The sequence below is a fragment of the Sinocyclocheilus rhinocerous genome, unplaced genomic scaffold (genome assembly GCF_001515625.1).
Source record: "Sinocyclocheilus rhinocerous isolate Xijiao unplaced genomic scaffold, SAMN03320098_v1.1 scaffold78, whole genome shotgun sequence".
NCBI classification, from domain to species: domain Eukaryota; kingdom Metazoa; phylum Chordata; class Actinopteri; order Cypriniformes; family Cyprinidae; genus Sinocyclocheilus; species Sinocyclocheilus rhinocerous.
This window is the reverse complement of record NW_015637122.1, coordinates 310,220-326,447: the sequence shown is the minus strand read 5'-3', so window position 1 is coordinate 326,447 and position 16,228 is coordinate 310,220. Positions and strand designations below refer to the sequence as shown.

Genomic DNA, 16,228 nt, shown 5'->3' with positions numbered 1-16,228 from the left:
TCAAAAAATACTACATTTAGATTATTAATATTTAGGGTTTACTAATGTATATAATATTTAAACTTTCATTTTGTAATACAAACATAACAATGAGTTTGATTCCATTTAAACACACACAAGCAGTCGTTTTGACCTTGCATGGGATTTGACGATCACATCTGACCACAGAAATATATTAAGGTCAAATACATTAGTGTGTCAAACCACACTATTAAATCAAAAAGACAACATATTCTATCACTAGGCCTATATAAAACCATCACAGAAGTGGCTATGAAATAAGGGGAACCACCACAGTATTGGCCGAAATGTTGTGGTTTAAAGGACCAACACTGATGTAATTCAGCTCAAATAGCTACAATAAGAAAAAGTTGAGTTTGATTGTATGTGTGAATAAGTGCTTGTAGCAGAATGCCGCTGTGTCTCAGTGTGTAATCTCTGCAGCACAAGTGTGTACGCTAATCGCTTAAGTAGCGCTAGAACGGGAGTGTGTGCGGCCGTTGCCATGCCAACAACCCCCCAGCGTCTAAGCACTCTACTCAGGCCGTGTGTTCGACACTCTTCAGTGGAACGGGATAATTTCATCACATTAGCTCATGACAATGAAATTCAACACATATTTATGCGATTAACCTTGAGCCTTGTGTGCTTGAGTGTGTGTGTTTAGTAGCTTCTTTCAGGCTTATTGGCTATTAAACTTAATGAATGAATGAATAATTGATTAAATTCATACAGAAAACGGGTATTATTCATATCATACCAGTTGTAAGTCTACACTGGAGTTAAATACAGATTAAAAGCCCGTTCACACCAAGAACAATAATAGTAAAGACAGTTTAAAAAAATGTATCTAAATTTCAAAGAACAGCAGAGTCCACACCAATTTCAGAACGGTTTTTCCATTTGATGAATGCTAAAAACATTGACAGCCAATCAGAATCCATCCTGCTTTAAAGGAGGTCAGCTAAATATCTACAGCGGATCTAAAATATTCATAATTAATTATAACTAGTTATGATTAATTATTCATATTTCCCATGAGCTGATTCGCTACACAGCAGATGAAAGAACTGCAGCACACACTTATAAATAAACAGCTATCATCTGTTGGTGTGGATGCTAATATCGTTATTGTTATAGTTAGAGTTTAGAGTAATCGTTCTTGATGTGAACGGGCCTTAATTTCTATTGACACATGCTGCCACAGAAGGAAAAAAAATCAATTATTTCCTGATTTCTTAAAAAACACACAAAATCAACCCTTTTGGCCACCTTTGGCCATTGCACAATTGAAAATATTTATATTGCCTTACATGATGCCCAAACGGGCACGTGTCCAACTGCCCATATGGTTAATCTGGCCGATTACTGTAAGCCTATGGCAGTGTTTAGATTTCAAAATGCTCCTTAGTTTATGCCAACTAGGGTTCTTGTTCCAAAGCAGTTGTATTTTTAAAAGTTCTGTTAGGTAATTTTTGCACCAGTGGAAATGGAGAAATGTACTAAAATACTCATAAAATAAAATATTTAAATAAATGACAATTTGATCAAATAAAACCTTAAAACCTCACTTAAAGAGATTGAAAATCCTGTCATCATTTACTCACCCTCAAGTTGTCCCAAACCTGTATGAAGATATTTTGAAGAATGTTGGTAACCGAACAGTTGATGGTAGCCATCGACTTCCATAGTATGGAAAAAAATGGCTACCATCGACTTTTCAGTTACCAACATTCTTCAAAATATCTTCTTCTGTGTTCAATAGATAAAGTACAGGTTTGGAATAGTTTGAGAGTGAGTAAATCATGAGAGATAAGTTCATTTTTGGGTAAACTATCCCTTTAAAATATGTTAGCAATTTGTAGTATTTTTGTTGTTAGATTTTGTTGGCAAAAGTAATTTTTATTTAGTAGTGCCCTAAAGTAGTGATGTCTGAATAATTCAGCTCTTTGTGGTTCTTCTTAAAGAACCTGTCCAAAACACCTGTCCAAAATTGAACCTGCTCACAAATCAGGCTAAATGACTTATGTCAACACTTCCATCGCGTCAAATGAACCAAGAAGTGAGAAGCAAGTGAGCTCTTAAGCACGTAAGAAAATAGTTGAATTTACACAAATGATCTTTTTCAAAACCTTACATATGCCCGGTTCTTGGTATCATGTGGCGTCTCCTTGAGAATCAATGACTGCTTGCAGCCTTTTGTAACTGTTGTGTATGAGTCCCTCAATTGTCCTGAGTGCCAACGCTGAATCTCAAAATCATAAAGTCACTGTGGGGAAGAAATGAAATGTGCAGAGCATGCTGGGAAAGCAACGAACTTATTGGACCTGGAGGCTTTTTGTCAAGAACAGTGGGCAGCTTCACTACTCAGGAGAAACCGAGGACCCATACACAACTATCACAAAAGACTATAAACAATAAAGGAGAACAAATGGTATTTGAACATTTAAACAGAATAGTCAACAAAAACTCAACTATTATTTTTTTTATTGTGGAATATAATTTACAAATTTTAGAGATTCTTCTTATATTAACATTTAGAAATATCTTACCAATTTGCACTTTACATTTATGAGCAGAGTTTAGGGATCAGTGTTATTGTTAATTATAACTAGAACTATTAAACATTTTGTCATTAGTTAAAATAAAGCTAAAATACAATAAAATATAAATATTACATGAAAAAACTCAATGAAAATTAGAAATGTTGCCTTGGCATCTAATTGAATATGTTTAAGTTGAAGTATCATAATTAAAGGGATAGTTCACCCAAAAATGAAAATTTGATGTTTATCTGCTTACCCCCAGGGCATCCAAGATGTAGGTGACTTTGTTTCTTCAGTAGAACACAAACTGAGATTTTTAACTCAAACCGTTGCAGTCTGTCAGTCTTATAATGGAAGTGAATGGGAATCACGGCTTTGAGAGTAAAAAAAAAACATACACAAACAAAACCAAATTAAACCCTGCGGCTCGTGACGATACATTGATGTCCTGAGCGCGTTCGCGTCTTCTTCTTCTGCCGGCGCGTGACGCGTCTTCTTCTTCTTCTTGCTTTACGGCGGATCGCAGACTTATAAGTGCATTACCGCCACCTATCTCTCAAATGGACCATTGACGATAGGTGGCGGTAATGCACTTATAAGTCTGCGATCGTAAGTAAAGCAAGAAGAAGACGTGTCACGCGCCGGCAGAAGAAGAAGACGCGAACGCGCTCAGGACAGTTCAGACATTGCAGTGCATCACAGGTAAAAACCGATATAAATACTGTTCGGTTTCTTGCACAGACCGATCGTTCCAAACATCAAATTTTCATTTTTGGGTGAACTATCCCTTTAATAAAACTAAAACAGAAAAAAATAAAGAAAAATAGAAATATTTCAATAAAATATACAAAACAATTACTAAAAACTTCTAATATTAAAATAAAAAAACTTCTAAAATTAAAATAAAAACTCAAATGTTCATTAAAAATAAAAATAAATACTATAATAGTATTTAAATAATACTAAAATAACACTGTTAGGGATGCACAATCAGCCAATAATAAAAATTAGTTTTTTATTGATTGATTGATTGATTGATTGATTGCATCGTTGATACTGAATATTCAATTGACTCTTCGCAAAGACCCGCCCCCCCTTTGTTACTGTTGCTTCATCTGACAAGCCATGTCACTTTAACGTACATTGCGGATAAATACCTTGCGGAACAAAGAGGACACTGACAACGCGCCAACAGAGCAGGTTAATTTTGGTATGAAACAAAGTCTCAGCTTTTTAATTTTGTGATTTTTAATAAATTCAAACAATAAATACTGTTTTGTGGCTCTTTAATTTGTCGTAATGGGTCACTGTAGTTTCTCAGTTCAAGCAGCACGTGAGCCGATCATCTCTTCCTCTTTACTAGCTATAGCACGAAATAAACATGAATGAACATCAGAAGGTGTCTTGTTTCAACTGCGGAAAGATGTCAATACACATCATTTTTCAAGTTAAAGTCTACTTAAGTTCATCTACTCTCCTGTCTGGTTTGTTTGTCTGACAAAATGGCAGATTCTGCACTATGATTGGTCAGATTGCCTGTCAATCAAACTCCCGGCGGAGAAAAAAAAAAAAAAAGAAATCTTGGTTCATATTTTATAGTGTAGATTATAATGTTGAGATGCCTAAATTGTAGTATTTTAAATATTTCCTTTATCTTTTATTTTGTTAAAAAAGTATATTTTAAATTTTTTATATTTACTTATTAATTTAGTTATATTTTTATTTATTATTATTAATTTTTTTTGTCTTATTTGTATTATTTCATTTTATTATCTGGCATTTTTTATCAGAGGTGATAATATATAAATAATATATAAATGTTTTTATCTGTATGCATAATGTTTTACATTTAACAGTTGTTTTTGCACCGGAAACAGAAAGAAGGTGTAAAATGGGTTTCACAGAGCATGATATACGTGCAAACATGAACGTGCACCAAGTGAAGCATGCCAGGCTAAGTAGCTTTACATATGACCTCCGGAGTTGCCTTAACTTTGTATGTCTCAGCTACACAAATGCATGCAAATACACAAGCTCACGCTGAAACCACCATAAAGTTCACACCTCTCACACACTCTCATTCATACTCACATAATCTAATTCACAGAACTGAGCAAACAAGCATAAGGAACAAGGAAGGAAGATAAACAGAAAATGCTGCAGGGATTGAAAAACAATTATGAGAAAGAAGAGCATGTCTGAGAAAGATGAGACGAGAAATATAGAAAAAGACCCAGAACGCATCTGAGACATGGGTGTAGATTTGGGTTCATGTGAGACGACGTGTATCGACCAAAGTTTTGAAGGACTAGTTCACAAAAATTGAAAATTCTGTCACCATTTACTCACCCTAGTGTTATTACAAACCTGTACAACTTACTTTCTTCCATGAAACACAAAAGGGGAAATTAAAGAAGAAGAAAAAAGTTGCTATATCCGGTCTTTTTCATACATGGACAACGAATTGGGACTGGAGCTATTGGGACTGGACAATGAATTGGGGCTGGAGCTATTTGGGACTGGACAATGAATTGGGACTGGAGCTATTGGGCCTGGAGCTATTGAGTCTGGACAATGAATTGGGACTGGAGCTATTGGGCCTGGAGCTATTGAGTCTGGACAATGAATTGGGACTGGAGCTATTGGGCCTGGAGCTATTGAGTCTGGACAATGAATTGGGACTGGAGCTAATGGGTCTGGACAATAAATTGGGACTGGAGCTATTGAGTCTGGACAATGAATTGGGACTGGAGCTAATGGGTCTGGACAATAAATTGGGACTGGAGCTATTGAGTCTGGACAATGAATTGGGACTGGAGCTATTGGGACTGGACAACGAATTGGGACTGGAGCTATTGGGACTGGACAATGAATTGGGGCTGGAGCTATTTGGGACTGGACAATGAATTGGGACTGGATCTATTGGAGCTATTGGGACTGGACAATGAATTGGGACTGGAGCTATTGGGACTGGACAACGAATTGGGACTGGATCTATTGGGACTGGACAATGAATTGGGACTGGAGCTATTTGGGACTGGACAATGAATTGGAACTGGATCTACTGGATCTATTGGGACTGGACAATGAATTGGGACTGGAGCTATTGGGACTGGACAATGAATTGGGACTGGAGCTATTGAGCTATTGGGACTGGACAATGAATTGGGACTGGAGCTATTTGGGACTGGACAATGAATTGGGACTGGAGCTATTGAGTCTGGACAATGAATTGGGACTGGAGCTATTGGGTCTGGACAATGAATTGGGACTGGAGCTATTGGGCCTGGAGCTATTGAGTCTGGACAATGAATTGGGACTGGAGCTAATGGGTCTGGACAATAAATTGGGACTGGAGCTATTGAGTCTGGACAATGAATTGGGACTGGAGCTAATGGGTCTGGACAATAAATTGGGACTGGAGCTATTGAGTCTGGACAATGAATTGGGACTGGAGCTATTTGGTACTGGACAATGAATTGGGACTGTAGCTATTGGGACTGGACAATGAATTGGGACTAGAGCAAAAAACTATAAAATATATTTTTAAAAAACTATAAAAACACCATTAAAATAATCATAAAAGTATGTATATGACCAATGTGTCGAGAAGTCGAGACAGGCTTTGTGAACCATAACAACTGAATCAATAAGAATAGTAAGGAGAATTTGAAATAAAAATAAGAATTTGCTCATTAAAGAAAGAAAAATAGAACAGATAGTCAAGAATTTGAGTGAATTGCAACTTGCATTGCATTTGTTCATCAAACAAAACTAATGAGTCGTTATAGAAGATCAATCCGTGTATCATTCGATCATTCATTTTTTGATTTAATAATGAAAGTAGAAAAATGAGAAAACGGCGCTTTTTCGTTTTTTTTTTTTTTTATATTGAAAGTAGAAAAATTAGAAAACTGCTCCTTTTTCAGCTTAAATTTTCGTTTTTCGTTCATGGGTGGAAAAATTAATAAACAGCTTGAATATTCGATTTCTACACGTGGGTGGGAATTAAACGCCTCTTTCTGCTGATTGGTCAGCCGAAGATCAAACCGTGCCATCATCAGTTCTTCTGCAGTATCACGCAGCAGAATAATAGTCCTCCACTGCTGCAGTTGTACGGATTAATAACCCATTTTATCAATTTCATATTTTGTTTGGAAAAAAACAAAAAACGAAAAAGGAGCCGTTTTATCATTTTTCTACTTTCAATATTAAATCAAAAAACGAATGATCGAATGATACACGGATTCAATCCTTCACAATTTCTCATTTTGTAGGTTTGCAGCAGTTTGAATTTAAGAACTATTTTCAAAAATAGAACTAATAATAGTGTAGTTTTTGTTCAGTGTGAAAGGAGAACCACGTTCAAATTCTTTTAAAAATACAGGCAAAACAGAATTCGACAGCTAGTGATTATTATGGCTTTTGTTGCATGGAAAAGAGCAGCTTTGAATTTTTTGTTACACAAGGAAAGAACACCAAGAGTGGGTAGACGATGACCGAATTTTGCAGTTAAATGTAAATGATCTAAGGGAAGTGTGACACAGTTGGACTGTCCAGATGTAGGTGTGATAAAATGAGATTTCTGTCCCATAATTTTTTAACCTTTTCACTTGCGATAATTATGCAACTTAATTTTAAAGATACAACTTTTTAAATAATTTTAGTGACTTTTAGACTCACTCACAGTGTATAAAATAAACAAGGGCTGTACACATTTTGAAATAAAATCATCTTAAAGGAATAGTTTGCCCAAAAATTGAAATCTGCTTAAAATGAACTAACCCTTAGGGCATCAAAGATGTAGATGAGTTTTTTATTCATCTGAACAGATTTGGAGAACTGTAGCATTACATCTCTTGTTCACTAATAAATCCTCGGCAGCGAATGGGTGCCGTCACAATGAGAGTCCAAACAGCTGATAAAAACCTCACAATAATCCACACGACTCCGATCTTGTGAAATGAAAAGCTGCATGTTCGTAAGAAACAAATCCAACGTTAAGGCATTTTAACTTTAAACTGTCGCTTCTGGCCAAAATACGAGTCGTGTCTATTGATGTGTTAATCAGCTGTTTGGACTCTCATTCTGATGGCACCCATTCACTGCAGAGGACCTGATATACTGTAATGCTAAATTTATCCAAATCTGTTCTAATGAAGAAACAAACTCATCTACACCTTGGATGGCCTGACGGTGAGTTTTCAGCAAATTTTCATTTTGGGGTGAACTACACCTTACAAACACCTACATACGTATACTCTTTCTAAATAACGGTTTAGCTATAACCGGCAATATCATATGGTGAAAACATGGTGCTTTTGCTTATTTGATTTGAAAAAGTTGAAAGCAAACCTTTGCCCTTGGTCTGAGAGAAAAGAGGACAGAGAGAGAGAGAGAGAGAGAGAGAAAGAGAAAGAGAAAGAGAAGTAGGCTTGGCTTACCTGATCTGAGGTAAACGTTATCTGAGAAATAAACAGACAGGAACAAAGATGACCAACAAGTACACACTGACTAAACATACACACTCACACACACTCATTAAACATTACTTTAGGCGCTAATTAAACACGGTAAAACAAACAATATTCCTGGCTGTGCCTACACATTTTTTAAATTAAGCTTCTGTACACACTATAAAACCTAATTAATGGCATTTACTTGCATTTAATTTAGTCGTATATCTTCTGGCACGCAATGAAATTAACTTTGCTAATGTTAATGGGTCATGATGACAATAGTTTTCCATAAACCATTTGATTTTATGCTAAATAACTCTACCATCAGTTATTTTCCTGTCAAAACACATGACGTAAATTACAGTATGACATGTTGCAGTTGTTCACTGGCTGAATGATTCAAATGTGTTGGGATGTAAAAACCTTCCCTTAATCAGTTTAAAGACCAAATTTCAGCCAATGTATGTTAGTTTTGGGGCTAACATCTATATGCTTGTGTAAACATTAATTAAATGTTAAATGTTTGTTACAAAACCAAAAATGTTAATGTTCAATTAAATGATCTCTAGAATGAAAATGCCCTTTTAATTCTAAATGATAAAAAGATTATAAATACCATCAGCCTCCTATAACAAATAGCAGATTATGGTTTATTTTTGGTGCTAATTGTAATACATTACCTATATTTCTTTGTGGAGGAAGTGGCTATGTGTGGTTTACTGGGCTGTGATGTAAACTAAAGGCTATTGGCTGTTATATAAAAAGGGGAGGGAGTGCTGTATGTTCTGCCCCAACTTCCTGTTTCAACACATCAACACAGGAATGTGAAGCGCACCAGTCAAACCATTTTCAATGGGTTTTGAAACACCTGCATTCTTTAGCATTGCAGTACCATTTTGGAGAATATTTCAACCACTAACTGAACTTTCTTTGAAACAGAATCCTGCTTCAGAGCTTCTGGCAATTGTTGATGGTGTCAGACTGCATCTTATCTTAGAAATGCAAACACAGATTTGATCTATTTCTTCTGAAAACACACATACACACAAAAAAAAAACAGACTGATTGCTTGACAGTAACAGCAACTTTGCATTTGAATAAATGAGAAATAAAAATAAATGACCATAAATAAAGTAAACGTTAATGCTTATTTATTAACTAGTAATTTTAAATCAATATTTAAGTGCTTAAGTACACTTAAATTAAGTTTATTACTATTTTACGGGTAACACTTCAATAAGGTTCATTAGTTAACTACTTTAGTTAACATAAACTAAGCATGAACAATACTTTTACAGCATTTATTAATCTTAGCTAGTGTTAATTTCAACATTTACTAATGCATTATTAAAATCAAAAGTTGTGCTGGTTAACATTAGTTAATGCTCTGTGAATTAACATGAACTAACCGTGAACAACTGTATTTTCATTAACTAACATTAACAAATATTAATCAATACTGTAATAAATGTATTGTTCTTTGTTTGTTCATGTTAGTTAATACATTAACTAACATTAACTAATGGAACCTTATTGTAAAGTGTTACCATTTTAAGGAATTTAGATTACAATTATTTTTTACAAAAACTAAAACATATATACAAAAATATATTACAGTGGAACACTAGGGGCAACTGTATCACTCTAAAAAAAAATGATTCAGGAGGCCTGTTACCACAACTTAAATAAATGCATGGTTGCAAGTTAAAAATTCTTAAAATTCAATCATTCTTAAAATGTAATAATTTAATTAAACCTTTTAAGTTGCAAACATTATTTTGATGACTTCAGTTGACATAATAATGTTGATCACTCCATTAAACTCAAATTTCTGCATTGATTGAATTTCTTTAAAAAATTAAGTTAAAATAACTCTTTAATAACTCTTCTGGAAATTGGGTAGTGGATTTCTAGCTCCCAGCATGCTTTGCATAGGACTGGATAAGGAGAATAAATGTTGAAATTAAGTGTTATTTTATGTGTTTTTTAGTGAAGGGAAAGACCTGTTAGTGTGTAATGCTGTTATGTTTCACATTTGAAACAGTTTCTTTTATGTTTAAGTTTTTGTGTTTACCGTTGTGCTGAAGAGTAGACCACATGAAGGTAAACACTACATTGACTCTATTAGCAATGACTGCGCTAATGCCAGTGACAAGTAACTTCTTACTTGTTCATTATACATGCTGCTACATAAGTTACATTTAGCATGTGCTATGATAGCTGTGGATTTGAATTGGGAAAAAAAAAGATAATATAAATTGGTTCCAGGTTCACAAATCCATTAGTTGTTACAAATTAAGTTCTTCTAACTCAATGTAGTTTGTTGGTTGAACATGATTTTTAAGTTGTCATAACTCAAAAAAATGTATGCAAACTGTTGCGTAAATTTGTTTGTTGTTGTTGAGCTAATACATTATTTTTTTAGAGTGTACACTGACAGTAGATTAAGTACATTTTTTTTTCAAACTGAGGTCAAATTGAAAGTATTCTCAGTAGTAACCGACAGCATTCCACAAATGCGTTCCATAAAGTTTAATTTTACATTATGCATACTGTATTGCATAGAGTATTTAACCTGGAATGTTCCTTTAATATGCATAACGGATGGATGAAATGAACAGGTCAATTTTAAATTTAAATAAAAAAATCCAATACTTCAATCAAATACCAGTGGCATAGTTTCCTCATTGTTAAAATATGCATCCAAGTAAAAAGCGAGAAAATAAACAGTCAGCTAGTCATTATCGCAAAATAAATCCCTTCAAGATGATCTTGCGACAATTTCCGAATGCAACACATCACTATCTGAGATCAAGTTTATATGAAATGTATAAGGTTAAGAGAGAAAAATATGAATGTGCTACTGACGCACACTTGGAAAAAATAAAATAAAATTCTGTCAGCATTGACTCACCCTCATGTCATTCTAAAACTGCATGCATGTTGGTTATCAGACAGTTTATAGAATATGGAATGGAAGAAAAAAAAATTCTTAAAATAACTTATTTTATGTTCCAGACAAGAAAGTCATAAAAAAATTTTAACGGCACGAGGGTGAATAAATGGTGACAGAATTTGAATTTTTGGGTGAACTATCACTTTAAAGCCATGTATTGTGACTGAACACTATTATGCAATATTAAGAATTATTAAAATTCAGTGTTGTCCCCAAGCCAGCTAGCATCAGACATGTTAAAACACTGCATATGTTTTATTATAATGTAATATCCTGCCAGAATTGGGATCAGCATCGCCTGTTATTGCTGCTTGACCTTTCAGGCATACATTTGACAACAGAACACTTTGTTCAACAGATTATCTTTCTCCTTCAAAAACTTTTCTGCCAAAATAACCTTTTCTAATATGGACAAAATATGGTCAGATTCTCCCAGGACAGGTTTAACAAATTAGCTATTTTCTCTTTAAAAAAAAAAAAAAAAAAAATTGAATGATACCCATTCTATGAAGTGTGGAGTGCTTCAAAAAGATACTGAAATTGTCAAACATTAGTAAATCCACCAAAGTATGATTTAAAGATGTCTTGGGGGAGATCAGGTCAAATGTTTCTGACAGGAAAAAGACGCTGCCAGGCTCCATGATTACCTGTTATAACCTGTTTGTTGACACACTTTAAGTCTTAATGTCAAAAGCATGTAGGATTAAATGATATGATAAAATACAATACATTTGAGAGCATTGCAAATATTTGACAGCAACCCAGAGGTGGAAGTCATACGCCGCATGTTTAAGGGTTCAAATCTCAAATCTGTTGTAGGATGCACAGTAGGCAAACGGCAAAGTTCTGCTATACCTCAGTACAACAAGGAATGCTGTAACCCTAAAATAGTCATGACTGTGGCCTGTAGCCTAAGATCTGATATACGTGTGTTTAGATGCCGCTACCTTGGACCAATGAATTGAATTTTTTCCGCACTCTAAAAAATGCTGGGTTGTTTCAACCCAACTTTGGGTCAAATATGGACTAACCCAACCGTTGGGTTAAATTTTTACATTAAATTTTTAACCTAAAAGTTGGGTTAGTCCATATTTGACCCAAAGTTGGGTTGAAACAACCCAGCATTTTTTAGAGTGCACTTATTTGTGACTGCTGGACATGGATTTTTGAAAATTGTATAGAAATTGCACTTGTGGCAAAAAATAGTGTACATCTGAGCATAACTAGAAAGACAAATATTATGCACTCCATTTTTCCAATGAAAATTTCATGATTTTTTTATTTTCATTTTTTTGGTTATTTGCCATGACTTCCGCAAGCCTGAAAATCACAGAAAATATTGTTTTTATAAACAATCTTTTTCAATAAAAAAACTGAACTGAGTGTTATTTAAAAAATTATAGATTTATATTAATGATTTTTTTATCTTAAAATGATAATTAATTTCTGGCCCAGTAGATATTTATTTCAATAAACCCACACCTGTCCTGTATTTCTAATCTTTACCAAATAAGTTTTTTACAATTTTTATATTAACTCCACAGACTTTCCAATAATTTAATTTCTAACTCTAATTATGTTTTATTCTACTCTAACGAATCTGTTCTTTAGGATAGTGAAACATCTTCAGCAAATGTGTAACTTGTGTTCTCAATTCTTAAGTTTCCATTTCAGTTTCATTTGTTTCATACCCCTAACCCTACCTAACTTTATTTGGGGCATGGACTGTCTAAAGCAAATCATTTTTCAGGATTACAATAAGAAATGTTATACTACACTAAGAACTTATTTTTACTAACAATAATAGCGAATTATACAATAATAGAAAGTGTTAACAATATAAACATGCACAAAATAGTAAGTGCTGGATTATTATAGAGAGTTCTGACTGTTAACCATTGCCGTTTTTGGGCAAACATTGAAAATCCAGGTTAAAGTTCATGAAAAAATGATATGGTCTGTTGGATAACACTGATAACCTGCTTTAAAAGAATGCTCCAAAGAATCAATCCCAGCTTTGGAAGAAAATAATCCTGTCTCAGGCTTTCCAGCTGTTATAGACATTACAGTGCTCACAAATGCTCACAAATTCCATTTTTAACAAGTATCCTTTCATCTATATGCTGATGATACTCAGATATATTTTCCTTTAAAGCATTATGATAAAAAATGGCTTACAACCACTGTTGGCCTGCTTAGACGAACTTAAGCTTTGGCTTTTAAAGCAATTTTCTCAAATTTAAATGAAAATAAAACCAAAATAATTCTATTTGGGCATAAGGAAAATTGTGTGTTAGATGTTGGGTGTGGCTCTCTGGCCCCATATGAAGCTCAATGTGCAAGAAATCTGGTCGTTCTGTTTGATCATAACTTAAAATTTGACAAACAGATCAGTACTGTAGTAAAATCATCACACTTTTGCAGCTGCAGGTCCGAAACTCTGGAACAGTCTTCCTCTTCACATTAGATTAGCTCCCTCTATTTCTACTTTTAAGTCTGCTCTAAAGACATATCTGTTCTCTCTAGCTTTCAATACCCCTTGATCATTGGTTCAATTGTTATTTTATTATTGTTGTGTTTTAAATTTGATAGTCTTGTTTTATTTATTATTATTTCAATGTTTTTATTCTATTCTGTAAAGCACTTTGGTCAACTTCGGTTGTTTTTTAAATGTGCTTTATAAATAAATATTGTATTGTATTTTATTGTATTTTGGACAAGGTGTTTATTTTCAAACAACTTTGCATTGCTCGTTTGATTAGCATAAATATTTAAACTCTTGGTGCGGTTATTTGAACAAACAAGTTGGACTTGCTACATAGCAAGAAGCTGTGTGTGTGTGGGTGGATGTCATTTGTTTAGACAGGAGGGACTGTTTCAACATGAGCTTTATCTATGTTTGAGTAGACATGCATCTCTGAAGGTGTGCTGGTTTATGTTTGTGTGCACTTGCGCCTTACCTTTAGGTGGCTGAAGCGTTTTGTTGTTCTGAGCGCACCAGCCGACAGGATGAAGTTCGGCTGTCATGACGTCACACCAGAAGTCAGCCTTGCGGTCGTCGCCATAGCCACAGTAGCGTAACAATAGCAACTGACCACATGTGGTTATAATGATGGCCACCCAATATGTATCCAGACTGCCCTTATTAGCTACTTCAAGCTTCATTCCAGGCTGAAAACTGCTCTGAAGGCTGAGCTCCACCTGTGAGGTTAAGTCAGATTAGTGTGATGTAATAATGTCAATTTGATGTATTCTTCCATGAAAAATATATGGGCTTATTGATGGTCTCAAAACACTGGGTAACCCTCTACAATAAGGTTCCATTAGTTTAACTAACATGAATGAACAATGAGCAATACATGTATTACAGTATTTATACATCTTTGTTAATGTTAGTTAATGAAAAAACAGTCGTTCGCGGTTAGTTCATGTTAATTCACAGTGCATTAACTAATGTTAACCAGCACAACTTTTGATTTTAATAATGCATTAATAAATGTTGAAATGAACATTAACTACGATTGATGCTGCAGAAGTATTGTTCATGCTTAGTTCATGTTAACTAAAGTAGTTAATTAATGTTAACTAATGAACCTTGTTGTAAAGTGTTACCGTTAAATTGCACTCCTCCTATTTTGTTAATGTGTGTGATTCTCAGGACCTTATTTGGCATTAGACATCAAGTAGCAACCCAACACAGCACCAAACCTAACCTGTATTTCATGTTTTCTGGGTTGTATTTTTAACCTTGCTCATGATTTTTAAGTGAAACATGTTACACAATGTGCCCATGTTGGAATCTGTCTATTTTTTTCTAGCCTTTACAAAGTAACTTTGTGCCAAAACACCATTTACAACATCAACAATTCAATAAAAAATGCATTCAAACGTTTGGGCTCTGTAAGGTTTTTTAAAGTGCCCCTATTATGCCATTTCGAAAATTCCTTTCATGCAGTGTGTAATGTAGCTGTATGTGAATGTTAATGTTTTCTAGAGCCGAAAGTGCACAATAAATAAAGTTATTTTCTCCCAAAAGAAAGAATCGACTCTGAACAGCCTAAACGAGTCGTCAGTCATTCGAATCGCACTTCTTTGACAGCTACACATCACAGGGTAACACATTTCCATAATGCCCGCCTATTTTTGTGTTCCTCTCATTTTACTGACGACTGCTTCTCTAATCTCGGGGAGTTCAACGCGGGATTCACAAAATGCTTGCTCTTGAAAGATGGCTCAGTACCCAGTTTATCTGGACCAGCTGGCTCCACTGAATCACAACCTGTATGTATGATAAACAATAGATGTTTATATTTTCTATCACGCGTTCAAAATATGGAACTATGGCAATGGGCAAATTATTTCCAACACGCGCTGTACGCGGTACACCAATCACAACAGACTGGGCCATCTGACCAATCAGAGCAGAGCAGGCTCACGGAAAGGAGGGGTTTAGAGAGACTGCATTTTAGAACTGCTTCGAACTAATCGTTTGAGAATCGTTGGAAAATGAGGTGATAGTAAATACATATTTTGAGAAAACAAAAGCGTTTTTTGACCTTGCATGCATGTAAACCTATTGTAGGAGACTCCCAAAACAATATTAGGAATGCTAAAAATGGCATTATAGGGGCAATTTAATATTTTTGAAGGAGTTATGCTCACCAAGGCTGCATTTATTAGATCAAAAATACAGTAAAAACAGTAATATTGTGAAATATTATTACAATTACAAATATAAAAATTTGTACAACTTAAGGCGAGACACTGCAGGTGAATAGGGTAAAAAAAATAACTAATAGTTATCGTCTTCCCAGCTGATTGATTACATTGAGAATTGCAAACATTTTTTGTATTACAAGTTTTCTAAAATGTTAGGTTTAAATATGCAAATGAGTCATTATTTAATGAAATATGCGCTAATTGCATAATTTGCATACATTTCTAGTACATACAGAGGGAATTTTGGGTATCTCATTTTTGTCACTCCATAATTCACTCCATAATTCAGAAAATGCTTAGAAAATGCTTAGAACGGAGAGAAAACACTACATTTTCACAATTTTTGGGGGAATAAAAGGTTGTATATAATCAAGCAAATTATACATGAACAAATCCCTCTGTAAAAACCTTCAGGATATAGACAGGAATAAAAATGTAAAGTTCGGTGTGTGTAAGTGCTACTGAAGTGGAGATTTATGGCTCAGTGTAGGGAAAAAAAACTCATTCAGAAAACAGCCTTTAAAAATATGTATTGTAATTGAAATCTA

The 16,228-nt window shown here is 34.5% G+C and overlaps 1 protein-coding gene across 1 annotated transcript in view; it reads right to left on the bottom strand.

Annotated features, from left to right (window-relative positions):
• LOC107748479 (scm-like with four MBT domains protein 2) overlaps nt 1–16,228 on the bottom strand; it is a 50,034-nt gene that overhangs the window by 23,849 nt on the left and 9,957 nt on the right. The window contains exons 4-5 of the mRNA XM_016563270.1: nt 13,922–14,162; nt 7,991–8,011 (exon numbers count right to left, since the gene is read on the bottom strand). Coding sequence (XP_016418756.1) covers nt 7,991–8,011; nt 13,922–14,162 — 262 coding nt within the window. The remainder of the gene's footprint in view (nt 1–7,990; nt 8,012–13,921; nt 14,163–16,228) is intronic.